We start from the raw sequence: 24,669 nt of genomic DNA, 5'->3' as shown, positions 1-24,669 counted from the left end.
GCCCTGTCCCTGGCAGCCTGCCAGCGCTGAGTTTGGGACCCAGCGGAAAGTGCTACCCTGGCAGACATGTCCACTGAGGTCACAGACCACCAGGATAGGCAGCTCTCACAGGGAGCAGTCTGTGCTGGGCCAGCCCACCTTGAGGGCAGAGAACAACAGATCCTGACAAAGAAGAAAATGTGGAGCTATTGTTTGCTCACACACACACACACACACACACACACAGAGAGAGAGAGAGAGAGAGAGAGAGAGAGAGAGAGAGAGAGAGAGAGAGAGAGATGCAGAGAGACAGAGATAGAGACAGAGAGAGACAGAGAGGTTGAATGTTATGGATCTGGCTCAGAGCTGAAAACAGCCCCAGTGGCGGTTACCTGTCCACCCCCTCTTACTCCGGTGTCATCATCTGTCTTCACACGGTCTCAGAACGCTAATACTCCATCATAATTCAAACTCCATCCTCGGGCCTTGGTTCCAGTTCAGTTCTCAGAGGACCTGGAGGAGTGATTGACTATACCAACTTTGCTTCCTTGTCACTCCCCCACCCCCACCCTGACTGTCCCCTCCCATCAGTTTTGTTGAATCTGCTATGGTCAGGGACTGGAGCTCTCCTAGTCACACCCTTACCCAGGGTGACCCAGCTGGCCACCATCCTGACCTCACTAGCTTCCACAACCCCTTTATGACAGGACCCTTCTGGAAGGGACACACAAACTTCAGAGGATGAGCCCTCTCTCCCTGCAAGTTGGTCTACTGCCATGGACCAACATGGCTCCTCTTTGGACAAGGAGCCCATCTCCACTCATCACACCCATGTCTCTACTTGGGTGTCTAATGGGCATATCCAGTACCACCTAACCCGAACAGAAAACCCTTTCTTCCTCTCCCTACCTGCCCCCTGCAGTATTTTCTCCGTGCCTGGAAAGATCTGCTCTCTTATGGTTCCTCTTTGCCTCACTGAAAAGCAGGGCAAATTGGGGACTTCCCAAACTTTTACGCATGAAGAAACCCAGGCAACTGGCCAAAGGGTACACTCTAGGGGTCTGCCTTATATATTCCAAGTCACTTAGTCTGAGCCAGCACCCTGAAATTTTTACTAGCCCATCAAATAATGAATGAAGAGAGAATCTTAACCTCATCTCCCTAACCTCTTGATTCTGAGGGACTCTGGTCTACCTTCTGCTTAGCTGTCTTTTTCGTTCGTCTTACTTTTGCTGATTCAAGCCTATGATTGATTACCTTCCATTGTCCAGACGAGGAGACTGAGGTATGGATCCCTGGCTGGTCCATGGTCACATCAGAAGTAAAACTCCATCACCCAGTATTTGTAAAGTGAGATGTGCTTCAGGCTGGTACCTTGGAACTGAAACTCACACACCCTGCCTGGAAGAAGCTGACAGGCACTTTGGTGCTGAAAGTGATTGTCTGTCCCATTTCTCAGCTACTCCACTCCTGAGACCTCCAGAGCCCCCTTTCATCCCACCATACCACAGAGGCACCATGGAAAACAAGCTCTGTGGAGAAGCCGAAGTAGGTGGATTTCTGTCTTGGTTACTCTGTCCAGCTAAGAAACAAGTACCTCAGACCAAGTAAGTCTCTGCTTTCTGAACTATAAAGTGGGGAATATGATACCTGCCTTCCAGGTATGGCTGAATGCTCTGGTAAAAGCCTAGGACCCCCACAGCCAGTCCTTAGCTCACAGCTCCTTGGATGAGACCTGGAATTGAGGTTTGAATTGAATACCACAGACAGGTCCAAGGCTTCCACGGGGACCAGACTTCTAACCAGGCTGAGGCCGCCCACCACAGGGCTTGCCTATCTGCAGGCAGCTCACAAAGGAACAATAACAGGAAACCATCCCGAGGGGAAGTGGGCCAGGGCCAGTTGGAAAAACCTGCCTCCCTCCCAGCCTGGGTGTGGCTCCCCTCTCCCCTCCTGAGGCAATCAACAGAGCTCTACACAAAGCTCAGCCCTGGACAGACTGCAGTGGAGAGCCTTCAGCTCACGGATAAGGTAAGTGAGACTCCCAAACCTCTCTCTACTCCTGACCCATGGAGCTAAAACTGGGAGGGTCCTGGCTCGCCCATACAGGATGGGCATTGTAGGACTCCCCAAGGGACAACAGCCTCTCCGGAGCCTGAGTCTCAGGTAGGGCCAGAGTAGGGTTAAAGAATGTATATCTCTTAGTGTGCAAGGATGCAAGTAGTTATCTCAGGGCTAATGTGTGAGAAAGACTCAGCAGCCTTATAAGTAGACTGTGTTACTCAGTGAAACCCCAGTGACCCGAAGAGTCTCTGGATACCAGGCTCAAAGAGGATAGGATGTCCACTGTTGCTCAACATGCTAGGGCAGAGGACTGGAGTCTGGACCTTGGATTTGGGTAGGATCTGCTTTGAGTGAGATGGGCAAATAACAGTTCTGTGTTTCCCTTCCCTATCTACCAGGATTAGCTCTGCCTTCTGCCCATAGGACAGGCTGGTCCAGAGCTAAAGGGATAGATTTACCAAGGTCTGACTTACATTGCCCCACCCTCGTTATCCCTACCCACTCCACAAGGGACTAGAGTGGGATTTAGGGTGCTGAAAGGAGCACTCTGTCGATGTCTCCCACTTTCAAGATGAGCATTCTGAGGTCCAGCTCTGGGCACTTGGGGTCCCATTTATGAACCCTCTTCCCTCATCTCCCCTAGACTCACTGGGCCTGCTTTGTGTTTAGGCGGCTGCTGGCAGGAAGGCAGCCTGGAGTTTCTCCCCCAACAGTAGATACTCAGGGCCTAGAGCTCAAGGATCCCTGTGGCTGCACAGCTCAGCAGTCTCTGGAAGGCCCTGGAGACAAGGACCTCTGAGCCAAAAGTCTAGCTTAGAGATGGTGACCCTCGGCACTGATCCCAGCCTACTCACTTCCTTGTGGCCTTGGGATGGTAACCTAAGGTCTCCAAACCTTCATTAGGAGAGGACATTTTTGGATGCAATTCTACTCACAATCTGTGGCGAGCAGTGGAGATGGTTCATGCAGACAGAATATTCCAACAAAACTATGGCTCCCGGATTTACTATCCAGCCTCGAGGAGGTAGATAGGGTCTCTCTGTACTCAGAGAAAGCAACCGAGATCTGGAGGAGTGTCACTGTGAAAACTGAGTCAGGATGACGATTGAAACGTAGATCTAGTCCTCCACAACACAGGCTCTTCCTGGAACCTGTGGGATCTCTGGCTTCCAGACTATAAAGTTGTGGAACTGTCTTCAGTCCTTACTTGTGATATACACCCTTGGCTCTGGGATTAACTCATAATGAGAGGCAGATAGCCAGGGAATCCTGAATGGATTTACCCACTCCCCCATAGCAATAGATGGCTGTGAATACCACAAAGATTTGGAACCCCAAAGCACAGGCACAAGTCCCCCACCTCACCTCTTGTTAGGGGGTGGCACCCAGAATATGAAAGGAGAAACTGAAGTAAGAGGCCATATTCTTAGCTACCCCTGTTGCAAGCTCCTCTGGACATCCGCGTTCATTAGCTACCCCTGAAGAAATGTGGCAGGCAGGCACACTAATAACAGGTGATGGCTTCAAGGTAGGATGCTTCAAGGATCTGGGAGGCTGGTGGGCTCTGGGTTCTTTAGAGCAGGGCATGAATGCTGAGTCCCAGGGAGGATTTTGACAGCCCAGAACAATTAGCTGTCCTCCGGTGGGCAAGGAAGTCACAAAACTCCCCTGCATCTGGCCTGAGTTCAGCCATCTGTGGACTGGAGAGTACCAGGTGACCCCGAGGGGCCCAGCAGCAGTTGAGCCTCAGAGCAGTCTTTCAAATTCTAATTTTCAGAGCTAGGAGCTGGAAGAAGTTCCCAGGACCTTGAAGGGGTTAACCTGCCTACCCCATAGTCTCAGGCCGACCATTGTGCAGCTAAACAAGAACCGGACATGGAGCAGGAAGACCAAAGGGCCACACTTTTTTTCTCCCAAAGTTAGATGAATCACAGTTGCATGCGAACCTCAGAGATAGGAGGTATTAGCCACCATCCCAGCAAAAATATCAACCCCTGGCTGAGTGGACCATTTCTGGTTGCTTCCATCACCTTGTTGGCACTCCCTCAGTTGACATGATTAATTCCCATGTGACCCCTGGGATCCAGAGAGGCTAGCCAGACATGAGGTCACATATTATAAAGTGGGAAGGGGATAGGGCTGACCCCATAGCCATATTCTATATTGGAGTTTAGAGAAGAGACAATCATATAACTTAGAGCACGGCAGCCAGTATACGGATAACCCAGGAACTGCCCTAAGAGATTGGTTCTACTGTTGTTGGGGAAATATAAAAAGTCCATCATAATCCTGCTCTAAGTTGGCATTGAGAGGAGAAGCTACAGAGAACTTCTTGAAGGAAGAGTAGGAACCTGGAATTCTGGGAAGACTTGCACAGCTCCGACAAACTCAGCCTTTGTCTCTCATCTCTCTGTGTCAGAGGATGCTTCTTAAGTCCTCTCAGGGATGACCTGGCAGATCCATAGGCTAGCAGGAAGAAATGGGGCTCAGGGGTGGACAGATAGTGGTGAATAGCATTTACCCCTGGAGAAGAACAGGGAAATGGGAGATGAACCTAAGACTAGACCAGGAAATGAGGTCAAAAGTGAGGCAGCTGGTGGAAGGCACAGCTCTAGACCAGAGAGGACAGGTAGGTAAAGGTCAGCTACCCACATACTTGGGGGCACTGTCTATGTATACTGGGGTTCACCTCTTCTAGTCCTCCTGTCCAGGGATTCAGTATCTGTTGCCTTTATTACAGATGCAGTCACTGAAGCCCAGATAGGGCAATACATAGACACAAGACCACAGAGCACATGAGCCACAGGTCAGGTTCAAACAGACAAACATACAGACCTTGTTCTGATGCCCCACAACTGCTCCACCAACCCAGCCCAAGTCAGGATGCTCAAAGGAGGCTGAAAGACTCCCTAGGGTGGGAGTCCTCTGTCTGATGCTTGAGCCTCCCCATAGGAGACAGAGATCTAGTTTAAATGACCTAGCACTCAAAGACTCGCCATAAATCAGTTTCAAATTGCAGACAAGATTTGGTTCTATTGCAAGTCTCTACCTAAAAAGTTGTATTGTATTACTGAGGAATGAACAGTGTGATTGATTAGTGATGTCTGCCATGGGGTATGGGAAGAGGTGAGTAGCAACAGCCTATGAGTTCTAATTTGGCAGCCTTGCCTGAAGAGGCTCACAGCTCAGGGATATGTGTTTTCTCTCTGCAGACCTGTAGGGGAAATTATTTCATTGTCCTAAAGGATCAAATTTTAGTGGGATCTAGCAATATGATGGCTGTTAGAGGGGCTATTTGGGAATAAGCAAGAGCTTTTTGTTGTTGTTCAGTTAAACCACATGTTGCATTTGCTCTGACCACCCAAGGTACTGTCTGCAAATATACATGGTTTTTAAATCCTGTGAGTAAAAAGAGACCCAGAAGCAGTTTCAGAATAGGAGACTGAGCCACAGGGGGATTCTACACCATCAGACCCCAGACTTACCTTGAGGTACCCGAACACTAGGATGTAGTACAGAGTCGGAGGCTGAATGATTCTGGGAAGAGGATGCTCAGGCTAGGAAGCAGAGGCTGGGCTGGAAGCTAACAGCAGTTAGAAGATCTGATGGAGGAGGTGGTCTGGGGCTGCGCTCACTCAGAGAGCAAAACTAGGAAGGATACGCTAGCATGTTGGGTATAGGATAAGCATCGTGCATTCTAGAAACCTTTAGGATGTCTCGTGGCTGGAAGGAGGTAGGAAGGTAGAAGATAGAAGAATTGGAGGGGCTGACACGCTGCTGGCTGGCTCTGGAGCTTGGCTTCATGCTGGAGAGGTGAAAAGCTACAAGAAGAGCTTAGACAAGGGAAATTCAGAAGGGAGCACAGCCACAAGCCAAACCAGGAGACAGTCCCAGGGAAGGAACAGGTCTGGAAGTCCTAGGAATAGGTCTCAGTGCTAAACTGAGCTACAAGAAAGCCCCAAGGGGCCAGCTCATAGCCAATGGGATTCACTCTTCCAACGTCCAGTTGACAAAACCCAGTTGTTAAACATGGTGGCGGGGGGAGGGAGAGCTCAAGAAGAGGAGGTAGGAATCACTAGAGGAGTGGGAGATACATGTACTGTTAGATCCAAGTCCAGTCCTAGCTGAGGCTCAAAGTGTGGGGTAGGCAGGCTGAGAGCTGCCCAGGGCCACACACAGAGCTAAGGCTCTGAAGCCACTGAGCACAGGCACACCCCCTACATGTTCTGAGCCATCTCCGCCCATCGCCCTGCCCCTCATCCCTGACCCAGACCTCCAGGCTGGAGTCCACAGTCTGCAGGGGGCTGGGGTAGGGCTGAGCATTCCAACCATCCTCAGAGGCCCTCCCTGGGGCTCCACTTAGCCGCTAGATCCAGCTCCAAGTCCTCACTGAAGGCCATAGGGTGGATAGAGGAGAGAGCCGTGTATAGGAGGTAAAGGAGTCAGTTCTGTGAAATTTCTGTGGGAACATACCTATATACAGGGCCACTGGGGACTCATACCAGCTTCTAGAAGGATATGAGGCTCCCATGAGATATAGATAGATAGATAGATAGATAGATAGATAGATAGATAGATAGATAGATAGATAGATAGTTTACCTCTCCCTGGAGCCCTCCAGGATAGTGAATAACCTCCTCAAAAGGACAGAACCTAGCAGCTAGAATCTAAGGCTTAACTGGGGCCCTGATCAGATGCCTGTGGTCAGGGGCGGACAAACCCAAAACACTGGTCTTATGCCCCGCTGAGGGGCTCTAACCAGAGCCAAATTTCCTACATCTGTTCTGCTACAAAGCCAGAACCTAGTCCCAGGGAGCCCCAGAGACACCCCGGCTCCTCCACACCCCTTCCCTCTTCAGCTAGACCCAAAGCTAGTCATCTGTAGAACTCAAGACTGAACCTGTCTCACAGCCTCTTTGAGGCCAAGTGCTAGGGACGGATGGGCTGTAAAGACAAAGGGAAGGGGGACTTGGCTTGATGTCTCACAGTGGGTGAATGAGCAAAACAAAAACAAAAACTCAGGCAGCAGGCCAGTTCTGCCTCCCCTCCCCCCACACATACCCCCTCTCACAGCTTCTCAAATCCTTTCCTCCTAGCACACATTGAATTATTTTTTCATATGGTGTGGTTTGTGTCCTGGGTCCCTAGGCACAAAGGCCTATATAAGATAGGTGTTAATGTGCAAGCGACTATATAATCTTGCCCTCTCCTGGCTTCCTTCAGGGAAGTGGTGTGGTATGACCAAGCCCAGTGGGAATAAGAGGTCCTGGAATTAAGGTCTCATAGCTAGGCCTATGCTTGGAGCCTCAAAGGGAACCCAGAGAGCAGCAGATAGAGCCATAGGGCCCTGCCCTGTCCAACTCAGTCTGGCCTAGGTATCTCACTTCTAGCACCTTGGCCTATGGCTACTCCAGAGATAGACTCCAGAAGCCTCCAAGACCCTTACCTTCCAGGGCATAGTTGAATTCAGCCATATTTGGGTTCTCAGAGACACTGCCCTGAGCTCTGTGTATGCTCAACATTAGGGCACTCTTGGTCTTCAAAATTAGAATCTACTTGGCATCCTTAGACTGACTGAGGGCATAGCAAGCCCTGTCATCCATTTGGAATTTTTCTCTCAAAGCACGAGCATGCCCCCAGAGTTAGGGCATCGCCACAGCTCCTGGGTGGCAAGAGATATGGGCAACCCCTGAGTGTTCCACACCCACAGCTGAGCCACGAGGCACTTCCTGTCCCCTGGCTGCTGTGTTCACACAAGTTCCCAAGTATTCACTTGGGATGCTCAGCATGAAATCACATCCCGGTCCTCAAGCCTTTCAGACATCTTTGGTGCCCTGATTCCACCCAGAGACATTCTAAGCCTTTCCAAAGCTAGTAAGAAGGGCCAAGAGAGATGAGACTCTGCTGGGGGAGTGGGAGGAAAGAGACAGCATCACCTGGGCAGGCCCTAAACCTTCAGGAGATTCGGCTTCCAGAGAGACCACAGTAGTCCTAGCTTCCGTTCCTAGACAGGAGGAAAGGATGATAGCTGTCCTACAAAACCCTTCCTCTCTGCTAGATTTCTAACACTAAAGGTAACGATAAGTGTGGCTATTGAATGGAAAGTCCTCCAGGTCCCTCTGAGACTGTATGTAGTCAATCAGAATTTAGAAGAGGGCAGATTGTGTGCTGGGCAATCTCTAGACTTCCTCATCTGCAAAATGGGAATGAGAATCTCTACATCCTAAGTGTGAAATTTAAATGATGGGGTATTTCCGAAAGCTAAGCACTGAGAACTACTATTATGACAAGTGTTGCTGGAGAGAGAGGTGACACAAGACAGGCTGTTTCAGTCCGAGCCTTCCAGAGTCTTTCCTTCCTCATCTGCAGAAGGGGACTATTGGTAATTGCCTCAAAGCTGTGGCAAGGTTTAAGTCAGATAGCATGCTTGGGGAGGCCAGCCTACTCTACCCCCTAGGGTCCAGCCTCACAAGATTCCCACCTCCCATGGGCCCACTCTCCATGGCCCTCCCTTCTCACCCACAGCTGACTGACAAGAAGTCAAAGTGAACAGACCTTCCCGTCCCCTGCTTTAAAGGACACTGTGACAGCAAAAGCCATTCCCGTTAGAGGTTGGGAAGTTGCTGATGACCTTGTGGGCCAGAGGCTTTCTTTTCAGGGCTCACAGCAAGGCCTCTGCTGGACACAGAGCAGAAGGTCAGCCCTGCATCTTTGATAACTCTATGTGGCCAGCCAAAGCCCGCCAACAAGCTAGTGTCCCCTGTGAGCCAGTGAACTCTGCTTCATTGACGTCTAATATAATAATTTCCTCATATCGCTGGTGGCTGTTGTCAGCCCTCTGAAGCCTTCTCTCATTCCAACAGGTCCCATAAAGAAATTGTGTTTGCTCAGTGTGTCACGCAGAGTCCCCTGAGGGAACTCAATGTCTAAAGTGGGCTCTTTGAAGGGACTTCCAGTGAAGGCTGGGGACGACGGTAGGACAGGGACCAAGCTACACATGGAGGCACCCAGAGACTAGCAATGGGGAGAAGCTATAATCACTCTAGGGCTGAAAGGGCAAAAGGGAAACACTTACAGAGTCCAGATCCCAGAGACAAATCCCACAGAGGTGGCCCACCAGAAGCTGGTATGTTGTAAGCTGCAGGGGAAAGATGGATCAGAGGAACGGGGAAAGAGAAGCGCACTTCTCTCCTTCCATTAGCAGAACACCCGCTGGACATCTCTTAACCAAACCCAGTCAGAGGCTAAGGCCAAGGCTAGGAGTCCCAGAAAAGGGTCTGTGGTCCAGTGCAGAGGTTGGTGAGTGCAAGGAGGAGTGCCTAGGAAAGAAACCAACCCACACAAACTCTCTGAAAATGATTGGGCAAGGTATTATCATTATTGTTCTTCGGAGGCCGGATTTTGCGATGTAGCTAGCGCTGGCCTCACGTTTCTGGCAGTCCTTCCACCTGTGCTTCCCAAGTCCTGGGATTATAGGCAGGCATCACTTAAGGATTGTGTGCTCAGGAACAAGCACAGTAAGCAGACCATAATCCTCCAATGACAACGACAAGCTCTCACAGATCTGAGGGCTTAAAGCTACACCTGTTGATTTATGTATTGCCTTACAGTTCTGAAAGCCAGGAGTCTGGGATGGTTCTCAGAGGGCTAAAGTCAGAGCTGTAACCCCTCCACAGGCCTCAGAAGGAACTCATGACTACACTACTTCCAGCTCCTACAGCTAATGTACACTCTCTCAGCACCTCAGCTTCATCTCGCTGCATCTTTTCGTGGTGCTGGAATCCAGGCCTTCACATATTGGAGACAAAAGCCCTACTATAGAACTGCATCCGGACCCCACTCTTTCCTTTCTCTGTTATTTCAATTTATTTTTTGAGGCAAGTGTCCTAGGCTGGCCTCCAGCTTCCTAGGTGGCTGAAGGTGACCTTTGAACTTCTGGTCCTCCACCTTCCAAATGCTGAGATTATGGGCATGTGCCACCATATATTTACGTGGTACTGGAGATAAAACTCAGGATTTGTGCATGCTGGGCAAGCCGACTACCAACAGAGCTACATCCTTATTTGCAACGCAGGGTCCCCCTAGGTTGCCTAGACTGGCCTTGAACTCAGACTGTAGCCAAGGAAGGCCTTGTACTTGAGACTCTCCTGCCACAGTCACTTAAATAGCTGTGGTTACTGGCCTGCCCCACCAGTAAGCCACATCTTATTTTTGAATCTGATCTTTCTCCCTCTGTCTTCAAAAGACCCAGGGATTATCCTGGGTAGTCCAGGATCAACTCCCCATCTCAAGAACGATACTCCGTTTAAGGAAATCCATCAAGAGTCCCTTTGTAAGGTGACCCTTCAGGTTCTAGTGGATATTTGGAGGACATCATTCACCTGTCACACTGACGTAGCCTCTCTCTAGTGCCATGGCCCTTTGACTCATTTCTATCTGGCAGGAGACTTCGTTGTTTCCTCAGACATGGTAACTGCTCTTCTACATTGGGGTTTCATTCCTCCTGGTGCTACACACTGAAATTCTCTTCCTCCTTCTGGCCTTCTTACACTCAGGTCTTAAATAGTTTTCATGAAAGGGTTGGTAGCGTCACTCAGTGATAGAGCACTTGCCTAGCACACACGAGGCCCTTGGTTACATGCCCAGTGCTACAAAATACAATAAAACCATCTCAGAAAGACCACCCGTGGCCTCCCAGTCTCTGCTGGCCATATCCTCCTCACAGCTACTTCTAATGGAATTCCCACTTTCTTAGCTTCCTGTTGGTCCCAGTGTGGGGAAGAGCTCCAGGACAGGTCTTCCTGACTCATGGCTGTGCCCCACCGCCTAGTAGAATCCTCCATCCAGGAGGTGCTTGCCCCCAGCAGCATAGCATTTAGGTTCCTGTCCTCTGCTTACCCCAGGCCTGAGAAATCTCACCCACCTTCTCTGTTTCACTTCCTACTGTATCACGTTTCTATTTCCTAGTCACTTCTTACTTGAGGGGGAACAGAAAAACCCAAGCCTGGCAGTTCTTCCCCGGGCAAATCAGGAAATGACTCACATGGCCATGCCTGCGAGGTGGAGTCAAAGGTCACTTCCCTGAGTCAGGACGAGATTCCTAGCAGGCCTTCCTTCGGCTTCCACTATCTTCCCCCACTGTTTGTTCACCACCTTTTCCTGCCTGGCATCTTACTCCTAAAACCCCTGGCATTTTCTATGCAGACCTCTTTGCTAATGCTTGCCTGGGGATGCAGAGCCTCCCTTAGGCACATAGCACCGTATTCAGAACCCCCATTCTAGGACGCTGGGGTCCACTTCCTTCTAAGACAGACTCGGAGGAGCTGAAAGGCAGGAACCATGGGTGCTAAAATCAGCACAAACAGCCCAGCCCTCTCTGAGGCCAGACTGGTGCCAATGGTCTGAAGATGATGTTACTAGAGTTTAAGAAAGTCCTATGATCCACAGGGCCCACCCCTTCCCTCAATAGCTGGGTAGGAGGCTACCCCTTCCAGCCCCTTGAAGGCCCTCATCTTTCTCCAGGCACCCGTACTGATTCCCCATACCATCCCAGGAACTGCAGGTCAGTGACACAGGGACCCTGGGTGGGTGATAGGGGAGGTCAGGGATGCGAAGCCATAGCGATGACAACATCGAGGCCTCTATCACCACGAGGCACTGGAAATTTTCCATGCTTGATACTTAGATCAGAGGCAGAACTTGATCTCAGAGTGACATCCATTCCAAGCCTACAGGTTGCCTTCCAGAGTGCACAGCCTGTACAACCACACGGGACCCGTGCTTCAAGGGGGTCCCCATGTAGTTTAAAATTCTTTCATCTCTATTTCAAAATTTCTAATTTAAAAAAAAAATGGAAACCCACACTCTATTTTACACTGGACCCACAAATTATAAAGCCAGCCATGTGTACCCCAGTCTCCTCCCAACTCCCTCCCAATACAACCTACAGCCTGGCCATCGCCTAAGAGTTCTAGAGTGAGGAGCTAACCTCTGGGTTAAGGTATTTGGGATTGGGGCTGGAGAAGTGGCTCAAGGGCTTAAGAGCACTGGCTGCTCTTGCAGAGGAACTGGGTTCAAGTCTTAGCACCAACATGACAGCTCACAACTGTCTGTAATATCTGTCATACCAGCTCCAGGGAATCCAGTGCCCCCTCCCAGGCTCTGTGGAACACATACACACAAATAATTTTTTAAAAAGCTATTTGAGAGTTCCTAGGAGGCTTCCTAAGGCAACAACAATGCCAGAGGAGCTTTCAGGCTGGAATAAGCTGGAGATGTTTAGGGGAGCCACTAAATCTACCTCAGAGAAGCTGCGAAGCTGCTGAGATGCAGAAGGCATCGGGAAAGAGCTGGAATTTTGAGGCACACAGACTTAGTCCAAGCCTGGGCTAGGTTCCTTACACGCTGGGTAATTTGGGGGTGTTACTAAGTGTCTCTGTGTCTCAGTTCATTTGTAAAATGAGGGTCACGATTTGGAGGCTGGGAAGTAGAGTAAATGAGACCGTGTGTCTGAAGCACCTGGAATGGAGCCAGGCAAATAGTGAGCACTCACTGGAGGTGACTGACTGGCTGTGGTCAGATGCCAGGGCTTCATTCCCAGATGAAGTTAGCCTCTCTGTGCCTTAGTTCCCTCATTTGTAAAACGGTGATATTCTGAGTGCCCCTATGATGCTTTGGGATCTTGAACATCAGTATTCCAGGTATTCTTCCCAGGTTCCTGGGGAATCTCATACCCCCATCCCTGCTTTCATGTCATCCTATGTGGATATAAGGAGAAATTGTTTCTGAGTTTTCCTTCCCTACCTAGACTAGCATATCATTCTGCTGGTGTCATCTGAGTGACAGATAAAGGAGAGAGACAAAGAAACTTTGGTTTCTAGAGTGAGCCACTTGCTCCATGGTACAGTGGCCACTGTGCCCTGATGGTGTCTATCCTCTTTCCCCAGATCAGCTCCTCCAGGAAGGATGCAGAGGCTCACAGAGCTGGCCACTGCTTTGGGTACCTTCTTGGGCCTGCTGGCAGTGGCAGCAATGGCAGGCCCTAACTTCCCCCAGATAGACACCCCCAACATGTTGCCTGCCCACCATCGCCAAAAGAGAGACTGGATTTGGAATCAAATGCATATAGATGAAGAAAAAAATGAATCGCTGCCCCACTATGTGGGAAAGGTAAGCCTTGGGTTCCAGGGTGATGGTCGTTATCAACACTGGACCATAGTCATGGCCATGTAGCCAAGATGGTGATGAATACAGGAGTGGTTGTCACTGAAGGGGAGGAGGTGATGAACAGGGTAATGATGGTGACGTTGACATGTATGCTGATAGTTGTGATGGGGAAGAGAAAAGCGATGATGGTGAGGAGGAGGAGGATGGTAGAGATGATGATGATGGTGATGATGGTGGTAGTGGTGGTGATGGTGATGGTGGTGGTGTTGGTGGTGGTGATGGTGGTGGTGATGGTGGTGGTGATGATGGTAGTGATGGTGGTGGTGATGGTAGTGATGGTGATGGTGGTGATGATGGTGGTGATGGTGGTGGTGATGGTAGTGATGGTGATGGTGGTGGTGATGGTGGTGGTGATGGTGGTGATGGTGGTGGTGATGGTGGTGGTGATGGTAGTGATGGTGATGGTGATGGTGATGGTGGTGGTGATGGTGGTGGTAGCAGTGATGACGGTGAATGAAGGTGGTGGTGGAAGTGGTAATGATGACCATCATGGTTATAATAAGTGGGGAGATGAGGGCGGTTATGGTAGTGAGCATCATTGTAATGGTGACGCTCTTGGTAGTGTCGGCCTTGGTGATAGTAGTGATGGTGTCAGTAGTGTGGATGGTAAAGGGGAGGTGAGGAGGTTGATGGCGGTGGAGATAGTGGTAACGACGGCGGTGGGGTTGGTAACGATAGTCTCCATAGTGACAGAGAAGAAGACAATGGGAGTAACCATGGTGGCTATGGTGACAGTGCTCTGAATGAGCAGGCGATACAGTTTATAATTTGGACCTTAAGAAGTGTCCCAAAGGTCACACGTTAATATTTTATCAATCTGTGGTGCTATAGGGAGTCAGGCGTAGTGGAACATCATTAGAAGTTGAAGGTGATACTGGGACTCCAACACACACGCACACGCACACGCACGCGCAAATGCAGGCACACGCACACACACACACACATGCACACGCTCTGCTTCCCAGACACCATGAGCTGAACAAGCTAGCTTTGCTGTGGGTTTTCCATGTTGCTCTTCCTTTACACAAGCTCGAAGCGACAGCCTTGTGAGACTCAAGGCAAGGTCTTTGTTGTGAGCCTTTACATTGGTGCATTAAAAATAAGCCAAATACTTTCAACAAGACAATAGGAAAGATGCTTTTAGGGCATCTCAGAAATCAGCAGGACACTACCCATCTGAGGTCCACTGACTTGTTTGAGAAGAGAACACCAGAACACCCGACTCTCAAAGGACAGACTGTGGAATCATTTCCACAGGATTGGCATCCCTTTTCCTAAACTTGACTGGTCAGGCACTCAGAGGCCACTGAGCTCATGATCTAAGGTGGTCTGGCTGTTTCTGACGTCAGCCTTGTACCTGGGTATCATTCACATGAGGTTGGTTTTCAGGTATGCAGATATAGAAACTGTGGGGTCACTGGCTGCTACCAAAATTTCAAATGGAAACCTGTAAAGTTGGATAACATGGTAGATTTGGAGTCCGTGAAGGCATCCCCTGAGAAGGTGGTCTACGGACATGGGAGGATGAAGGTGAATCTCTAGTGGAGATTCCCAAATGGTAAATATTCCAGAAATACAGATGTAGAGCCAGATCAAGGGAGATGCTCTAGAGACTGCCTAAGCCCTTTGGATCTCACATCCTTCTGCCTTGTGCCCGAGATGCTAGACACTATGAGATCTGATGTATTCTGTGCTGGGTTTCTATCTTACGTGAGTCCCAACTCTTCCTTTCTGTCTTAGTTTCTTTTCTATTTGCTTTGATTTTTAAAAATCTAACAAAAGCAACTTCAGGGAGAAAGTGTTTATTTTGGCTCACAGTTCAAGGGTATGCTCCATCATCAAGAGGAAGCCAAGGCAGCAGGGGTTTAAAGCAGCTGGGTATATCACATCCATCATCAAGAACAAAGCAATGAATGCTTACTCGGCTCACTTTCTTGTCTGCATACGGTCCTGGACCTCTGCCCAGGGAATGGCCCCTCTTGAAATGGGAGAGTGGTCCCACCTCAATTAACAGAAACAAGAAAACCCCTCAAAGGAATGTCCAAAGATTATCCTCACGTAGATAATCCCTCACAGGTGAGCCCAGAGGTTTTTCTCCTGAGTGATTCAAGATCCAGTCAAGCTGGTAATTAACACTAACCATCACACTTTCTCCCTTATGAAACAGGAATGTGTGTCCTATATCGCTGTATCTTACAGCATGACGCTTTTATTCCCGCTTGGCTTTTACTCTTAAAAGCTCAGAAGCTTTCCTTCAGTCTCAGAAGAAACTTCTTTTGAGCAATGCCAGGACTGTAGATACCGCACGATCTCTTACAGATGGGACTCTTATTCATTTGGTGGTGTCAGATGACCATGAGCTCTTGGTAGTCAGAGCCAGGATGTTATCACTCAGGGCTGCCGAGATGCTGCAACAGATAAGGGTCCTGTTATGCAAGTCTGGTGACTTGAGTTCACTGGTGACTGAGTGGCAGGAGAATAGAGAATTCAGAGCATGGTCCTCTGCATGTGGGCTGTGACACACACACACACACACACACACACACACACACACACCCCTACCTTCACATACATGAACACAAAATTTGTTTGTAGTTTATGAGCCAGAGAGATGACTCAGTGGGCAGAGACATTCGTCTCCAGTCTAATGACTAATCGTCAGGACCCACTTGGTAGAAGGAGAGAAACAAACAACTCCCACAAGTTGCCCTCAGAGGTACACACACACACACACTAGTTAATCCAAACAGAATGTTATATTTAGGTCTTCAATGTCCCCTAAAGAGCATGTGCTAAAAGTTGTGGCCCAGTGAGGATGACGGAATCTTGAGGAGCAAAGCCTAGGGGAAGGAAGTTAGCTCATTAGGAATGTTCCCTCAACGCTTTGCTTCCAGGATGTCATTAGTGAACCAGTCTCCTCTGCCACACACTTCTAGCAGGATATATTGCCTTTCTACAGGTCTCAGCACTGAACCTAAGTGACCATAGATGGTGGTGGCGGTGACTGTGGCAGTGACAATGACACTTGTATTAGTCACTTGGATATTTCTTTCTCTCTCTTTTTTCTTTGTTTTTATTCTTCTCTCAAACAATACATACCAACAGCAGCCTCCCCTCCCTCCTCTCCTACCACCGCTCCCACTTCTCTCCCCTCTATCCTCCATTTCCCTTCAGAAAAGAGCAGGCCTCCCAATGATATCAACCGACCGTGGCGTGAGAAGATGCAATAAGACCAGGCACAAACCCTCATATCAAGGCTGGATGAGGTGACCCAGTGGGAGGGAAAGGGTCCCATAAGCAGGCAGAAAAGTCAGAGACAGCCCAACGCCCAGTGCTAGGAGTCCCAAGAACAGCAAACTAAACAACCAAAGCATGTGTGCAGAGAACCTAGTGCAGACCCATGCAGGCTCCGTGATTGCTAATTCAGTCTCTATGAACACATATGAGCCCTGTTGAGTTGATTCTGTGGGCCTGTGTTCTGATGTCCTTGACCCCTTTGACTCCTACAGTCCTCCCCTCCCCACTTTCTTCGGGGTTCTCCAAGCATAGGAGTGGCCCACACAGGCTCGTATATTTGGATGCTTAAGGTGTAGCATTAGGAGGTACAGCTTTGTTGGAGTGGGTGTGGCCTTGTTGGAGGAAGTGTGTCACTGGGGGCCTCAAGTTAGACCAGTCACTGGTTGGTCACTCCACCTGATGTTTGGCTGTGTGTCTCTGCATCTGCTCTCATTAGCTACTGGAGGAGGCCTCTCTGGGGATGACTGGGCTACTCTCAGATCTACAGTATAGCAAATTATCATTAGGTATCACTTCATTGACTTTGTTTTTGCCAGTTGTGTTTGGTTCTAGCCTAAATCTCTGAGCCATCCAGCTACTGGTTCCTGGCCATCAGGCAGTGTCATGACTTGAGCCTCAAGTTAGACCAGTCATTGGTTGGTCAGTTCCACAGTTTCTGAGCCACCAGTGCCCACAGTACATCTTGCAGGCAGAACAGGGTTTAGTAGCTGGGTTGGTGTCCTAGTCCCACCACTGGGAGACTAGCCTGGTTAAGGAAGATGACTAGTTCAGGCTTCATACACTCCATTATCTGCATCTGCTCCCATCAGCTACTGGAGGAGGCCTCTCTGGGGATGATTGGGCTACTCTCAGATCTAAAGTATAGCAAATTATCATTAGGTATCATTTCATTGACTTCTTTGCTTGTGAATTTTTGTCAGTTGAGTTTGAGTCCTCACTAGAGTCACCCTCATCATTTCCAGGAAGGTTCCACTGCACTAGGGTTCGACATCACCCCTTAAATGGCCACCTATTCCAGTAGTCTCTCCCTCTACTTTCTCCCTCCATCCCTCTCTCCCTCACCTGATCTCTCCTGTCCCCATCCCCATTTGCCCCAGTCCGTCCACAAAATCTACTCTACTTCCTATTCCCATTCCCAGGAAGATCCATGTGCCTCCTCCCAGATCTTTCTTCTTTCTCTAACTTCTCTGGGTCTTTGGATTGTAGTGTGAGTATCCTTTATTTAACACACCTCACAAGGAGCAACTTATAGGAGGAAGGGTTTACTCTGGCTCACAGGATAAGAAGGGATGGACTCTATCACATCAGGGAAGACATGATGGGTCAAGTGTGAAGAAGAGGGCTACACTGTGTTCTCCAGTCAGGAAGCAGAGAGTAGAGAGGAAGTAGGACCATGCTGTAAAACCTCAAGGCCCAACCTAATGACCTACTTCCTCTAGCAAGTATCTACTTCCTAAAGGTTTACAACCTTCTAAAACAGTGCTACCAGCTGAGAATCAAGTGTTCAAACACTGGGACTCATTTCACTTTCAGGCCACAATATTAGTGAAGTAGATAAGGAGCGATAACAGTTGTCCTAGTCAATATCCTATTGTGAAGAGAAACAGTAACCAAGGTAACTCATAAAGGAAAACATTTAATTGGGGATTGTCTTATCATTCAGAGGTTTAGTCCATTATTACCACAGTGGGAAGCATAGCAGCATGCAGGCAGACATGGTGCTGAAAAAGTAGCTCAGAGTAATATACCTTAGTCTGCAGGTGCAGGTGCAGGTGCAGGTGCAGGTGCAGGTGCAGGTGCAGGTGCAGGTGCAGGGAGAGAGAGAGAGAGAGAGAGAGAGAGAGAGAGAGAGAGAGAGAGAGAGATTGGGCCTGGCTTGAACATTTGAACCTGAAAGCCCACCCCCAGTGACACATTTCCTCCAACAAGGCCACACCCACTCCAACGAAGCTACACCTAATGCTACTCCTTAAGCATCCAAATATATGAGCCTGTGTGGGCCATTCTTATTCACACCACCACAAGAGTGGAGGCTGTTACAGAGCTATCGGTGGTAGTGTTGGTTCAGCGGTGGAGGTGAACGTGACTGAGAGTAAAGGAGTAGGTGGTGGAAGCGGTGATGGCGATGCGAGAGATGGCAAAGGGGATGGAGAAGGTAGCAACGGTGGTAATTATGAAAATGTGGTGCTGACAGTGATGGACAGCACTGATGATGGACAGTAGAAGAAAATGGTTGTGGTGAGGGCTGTATCTGTGGCAGAAGCAGCCGTGAGCATCGTGGTTCATTTTTCTCCCACACTTTGATCTGCAGAGCAACAATCACTAACAAGGCCTCCCTGTGCTAAGGCTGAAGAGATCAGCCTGGCCTGAAGGCTCAGAGTTAAGGGAAGAATCAGCTAAGGCCGCATTAGATGTTCCTGCTTGAGAGGTCAGGGGAAGTCTTAGTAGCCTTCTACAATGTCACATGGATAACAATGCAGATCATCCAGGCCATTGTCTGAAAACCTTGGTCGTAGGCTTTGAGCCTCCTCAAAAAAAAAAAAACAAAAAAACAAACAAACAAACAAAAAAACTTGTTCATCAAGCATAGTGGTATAAACCTGAAATCCCAGCCTTCAAGAGACCAAAGCAGAAAGATCAAGAGTTCAAGGCTAGCCTGAGCTATATAGTTAGATACTACCATTAATAAAATTAAATGGGAAGAGGGGCTTCTTTGCACAGGTTATCTCATTATCCTTCCTAGGTTCCCCATGATTCCATACAGCTCTTCAAATGTCAAGACCCCCTACTCATGAGATGTTTGATCCAGGCATAACTTCTGGAGAAGCAGTGTCATGGACTGTGACTTCATTGTCCAAGTCTAAAATATGACCAACAGAAGTCCATCTCCCAAGAGCTTGGAGACTATCTAAATGAGCAATGGACCTTCTCACCATGCCAAATGGTCACGGACATCAAAATCACCCAGTCTAATTCAAGGGAATGGCCGCATAGTGGGGTTTCACATGTAGTCAGGGGATGATGGATTAAGCTTCTTAAGCCCTATCTGTGAGGAAGAAAGCTGACAGCATTGAAGTCTTACCATGTCAGCTTCTTTGAATCCACACCCCAGCTATAAGAAGGACCAGGTCAGTGCACTGGAGAAAGAATGAGCAGTTCCGAGCCTTAGACTGAGGGCTGTCTTAGCACTGGGCAAAAGTCTGCTCATCACTCTCATGGATAGTAGAAATGTAGAAACTTCTTTCCAGAGACCAATATGGCCCTCTGCCTGGTCTTATAAATAAAGTTTTATTGGAACACAGCCACATTAATTAGTTTACTGATTGCCCATGGCTGCTTCCATGTTATAATGGCAGCTTGGAGTGTGCTGTGACCAAGATTATATGATCCAAAAAGCCAAAATTCTTTTCTCTCTGGACCATTACAGAAATCATTTACCACCCTCTGCCTGGGCCTAGAGCAGTCCTTCTCAAGCTTCTTCCATTTACAAATCTCTTTGTCCCCAAGGAATTTTTATGTAACAGGTTATATATAGAGACATTTAAAATAGGTGTACAGGTCAACATTGACTGATAATAAATCATAAAGCAATTCATTTTTAGACAATTCTTTGGTATACATGTAATTATCATTTATTAAAATGAGAGCAAATTTGCACCATAATGAAATTGATACTTATTTTCATATAAATAATTAAGTGTTAACCCAGGCAGGGAGGCACTTGCTTACAATGCTGGCGTTGAGAAGGCAGAGGCAGGTAGGTCCCTGCGGTTTATGAATCAGCCAGTCTAACCTACTTAGCAAGCTGCAGGCTTTAAGAGACCATATTGTACCCCCTGAAAGGTGGACAATGCCTCAGAAACACACCCAAGGTTGTCCTCTGGCCACCACATATATGCACCTATTTGTGTACATACACAGCCTCCCCCAACAAACACACACACACGCACACGCACACACACACGTTTCAAAAAACCTTGGCTGAATATTTGCTAGGCATAAAGTGTGTTGGAGTCAGTATCTTTAACAATAGATGTGTTTGCCTATTTTCTGTCTATCTGTTTGAACAGGGTCTTGCTTTTAGCCCTGGCTGGCCTGGAACTCACTCTATTGAGACTGGTCTCAAGCTCACAAAAATCTGCCTGCCTTTGTCTCCTAGGAGCTGGTATTAAAGGTAGGCACCCTGGATCAATATTTTGATTCTGAGATACTCAGTGTAAGAGCACTGCTTTGCATAAAAACATAGCACACAACGGCAGAAGCATGTTTAGAACTATTTTATAAACTCTTTTTTTTCAAAGGTAAAATTCATTTAACTATTTTTTAAATGAAACTGAAGCCAAGAACTCAAACAGAAATTTTTAAAATCAACTATTCTGACACAATCCAATTCAAAGACACAGCAATGTTGACTCTTATACACTGAGGACTGGTGGCAGGAAAATGTTAAAAATTTATTTTACAAAGAATGGTGGCATATATCTTTAATCTGAGTGCTTGGGAGGCAGAGGCAGGGGCATCTCTGTGAGTCTGGGGCCAATCTGGTCTACATAACAAGCTCCAGGTCAGCCAAGAATACATAGTTAGACCATGTCTCAAAAAAATATTTTATGTGTGTGTCTCTCTCTCTCTGTGTCCTATAAGGATAAATAAATATATAAGGATATAAATATATAAAATATAAATATATATTTAAAGATGATACATATATACATATACATACCTTAAAGATCTTTTTATCATATCATTGTTTCTATAAGAACAGAAAACTTTGTATGCATAATAAAGTCACTGTACTCCGTACAGAAGTGTTAAATCTGAGCCAAGTGTCTCAGGTGTCACTCATTGGTGTTATGTGGCATGACAGCACACACAATGCCTAGTGCACGCACCATGCTTAGGGCACACACAATGCCTAGTGCATACACAATGCCTCCTAATGCACATGCTCTATGTGAAGAACCAAGGCAGCAGTGAAGTTGTGTGATACGACACAGGCAAATGCTGCCACAGACACCATCACACTTGGATTATGAATTACATTTTTGGTCATTGTTCATGAAGAAATTATTCAGTGTTGCCAAATTTTTCACAAGTCCGACATTTAGGCACGTGACACTGCATGGGGTCGACGACTACAGTTTGAGAACCTGACATCTAGAGAAACAGCATATATCAAAGAACCCCACAAGCTGTGTGGACAGAAGTGTTTTGGAGATACAGAAATAGGCTAAGAGAACCTGTGAGGGGAGGGCACAAGTCTGGAGAGGTCACCAGAATGGCCTCCCAATTCCTGCTAAAGGAAACAGGTCTGGGAAGTATCTACTAACAGCCTCACCCACAGCCCAATAACTGGGCACACCGGCTAGTCTGGCTTCCAAGAATGGCTTTTTTTTTCTAGATGATGTAAATCCTGCCCTCTGACCAGTCAGAAGGAAAGACGCACATGTAGAATTACAGTGAACTCTGCGTCATAGAGGGAAATACCATTAGTCCAGTTACTGCTTTCCCAATGGGATAACTGGCCATGAATCATCCTCTGAGGAGAATGGTTAGCCATGAGGTAGATCTGAAGGGATGAGTCATGAAGAGCTATCAGAAAGTGGAGGCCAGAGCCAAACAGGACATGCTTTGGAAGGGTAGCAGACACTCTGTGTCTTGTGATGACAGAACCTATTTGGTACCTAACATGGAGTCAGAGGAGTCGAGGAACTGCACGTGACCCCCATCCTGGTTAAAAGAAGAGTACGTACAAGACACAAACACAGGACTCCAAGGGACCCCTCCTAGCTCTGAGGACACAATCTGAAGGAAGTGCGTGTTTATCCAGGTCAAAGTCTGGAGCTTTTGTTTATAAGCCTGGATGGACAATGGGAGCCAGCTGGGAGTAGCCTGCCAGGGCAGGACAGCTGTTGGCATTGAGATATTTCACCCAAACACAATGATATTAAATAGGGGGTGGGGCCAAATCTATATTCCAGTTCAGTAGTGAGAAAAACAGAAATTTAAATGGAAGAGCATCCAGGGGAAGTCCTGACCACCATTCCTCCAAACCGACAAGGTCATCAAAAATAAACTCTCGAAAACTGTCACCACCAAAATGAAACTATAACTAAATGGCATCTTGGGTGGCAAGTGGGACATAGATACGAGGTGAAAAACAAGGAAATCTATATAGACTATCTGTGTTAATCAATCGTACTTCACCTGTTAGGTCTTCATTTTTCCAAGAGACCACACTAGCGTAAGGTGTGCTGCTGAGGTAAAGGGGAGCAGGCACACGGGAACTCTGTGCACTGGTGTCTCAAGATTTCTTTAAGTCTAAAAAGAGGGTTTAAAACTACTGTCTATTTAAATAAAACTGGGTCAATCATGGCAGTGCATGCTATAACCCTGGCACTCTGGAGCCTGAGGCAAGAAGATGGAGAGTTCAAGGCCAGCCTGGGTTATATAAACAGATCTTGTCAAAGGAAGAAAAGAAGAGGAAAGGAAGGAAGGAAAGAAGGAAGAAAGGGAGGGAGGGAGGTGTGGGAGAGGAGGAAAAAGAGAAGAGTAGAGAACAGAAAGGAATAAAAAAAAAAGGTCTATGGGGAAAAGGCCAATCATGATGTCTGCACTGATCAGTCCACGTCCTTTCTGTGCCTTCAGGCAGATCACAGGTCCTGGTTAAGACCAGTGTCTCAGCTTAACGTGGGCCTTGCTCAGAGAGGGTATGAGGCTACCACTCTTCTTCATTCCCTTCCATCCCTGCAGGCCACAGGTTACAGAACTAGAACATGGCTTCTTGTGTTACCTGCCCCCTGTACACCACAGTCCCTGCTCCGGGATCTCTGCCAGTCCCAGCTGCTGCCTGCCTCCCAGTGCCCACTCAATGGAAAGGGTCTTCCCTCCATGCCTCTAGTCTTTCACCTTCCAGAATCCTCTCTGTTTCTGCCATCTGGCTTCTCAGCCTTCCACCCAGCTGACACTCCCCTCATCAGAGGCTCCAATTACTGAGCAACTATTCTGCTCTAAGGACACTTCTAGGGCTCCCAGGGTTCGTCCACACCCTTCTGGAATCTCCTTCTCCCCAAAGGCTACTGTCCTTGATCTCCTGGCCACCCTCTCTCTTCTCCCACCTTCTTAACTAGTCTTTACCACACACCTGCAAATAAGGGTATTACATCATCTGATCCGAAGTGCTGCTCCCCCCCTCCCGAGATGTTAGCCTCAGTTCTGAGAACCAGAATGGAACTTTGGATATCTATGGGTTCCATAGTGTGCCTGATACCTGGTAGGCATCCAATTTTTGTTTGTTTGTTGTTTTTTGTTTTTTGTTTTCAAATGGAATTCTTTTAGGGTCATTCTAGCTTTCTAGAAAAGTACTATTTTGAACGCATGAAATACTATCAACATATAGATTGAATATCCTCTGGTTGTAAAAATAAAAAATAAAAAAAGAATACTCACCACTCAAACTTTCTGTGATCTTTTGACGTGTGGGTCTATCACAGAGTAGCAACTACTCTCATTTGCCTCAGTAATGTTCAGTACAAGGTGCTAGGCACACATTGCTTTCCGTTAAGGTACTATTAGCATGTGTTGTGAAAGAAAAAAAAGCTCAATGGTCTAAGAGGTACAGGACGTCCTGAGTTAAAACAAAGCTCATGGGAGTTCCATTGTGCAGGTCAGACACTGTAAATCACCAAGAAGAGAGTATTTTATGCATCATTCCAAAAGCAGATTTACTGGAACCAGTACTTACTGTGCCGACAAATGTCTGACATCTGGTTCTACAGGGAGAATACAGATGTGTAGAACTTGCCAGTTCCCACATAGCTGATGCTATGATATCCCCGAAGGCAGAGAGAGTAGAAGATGTGCATAGCCCTACCCCATTTAGTGTTGCCGCTGTACTCACACAGAAGACACAGTAACCTCAAGAATGTGACAAAGTGCCGAGACGTGGTTAGAGACATGAATTCTGAATATCTGTAAATCTTTGCTTCTCATATATCTGTATGAGCCACATTTTTCTTGCTGTGACGAAATACTTAACAAAAGTTCAGGAAGGAAGAGCTTAACTGGGCTCACAGTTTTAAGGTGCAGTCCATCTTGGCGGGG

At 47.8% G+C, this 24,669-nt stretch overlaps 1 protein-coding gene across 2 annotated transcripts in view; it reads left to right on the top strand.

The window, feature by feature from the left end:
* The first annotated feature begins 1,906 nt into the window (after positions 1–1,906).
* The window catches only part of Cdh5 (cadherin 5), a 40,216-nt gene continuing 17,453 nt past the window's right edge, over positions 1,907–24,669 (top strand). The window contains exons 1-2 of one of the 2 annotated variants that reach the window (XM_028770402.1): positions 1,907–2,010; positions 12,990–13,212. In XM_028770402.1, coding sequence (XP_028626235.1) covers positions 13,009–13,212 — 204 coding nt within the window. In that variant the 5' untranslated portion in view covers positions 1,907–2,010; positions 12,990–13,008. Of the gene's footprint in view, positions 2,011–11,524; positions 11,606–12,989; positions 13,213–24,669 lie in introns of those variants that run through there. The other variant, XM_028770403.1, reaches the window with a different exon arrangement.

This window comes from Grammomys surdaster, unplaced genomic scaffold (assembly GCF_004785775.1).
Source record: "Grammomys surdaster isolate TR1022 unplaced genomic scaffold, NIH_TR_1.0 201, whole genome shotgun sequence".
NCBI classification, from domain to species: Eukaryota; Metazoa; Chordata; class Mammalia; order Rodentia; family Muridae; genus Grammomys; species Grammomys surdaster.
Note: the sequence above shows the minus strand (reverse complement) of the source record. Positions and strands in the feature narration are given on the sequence as shown.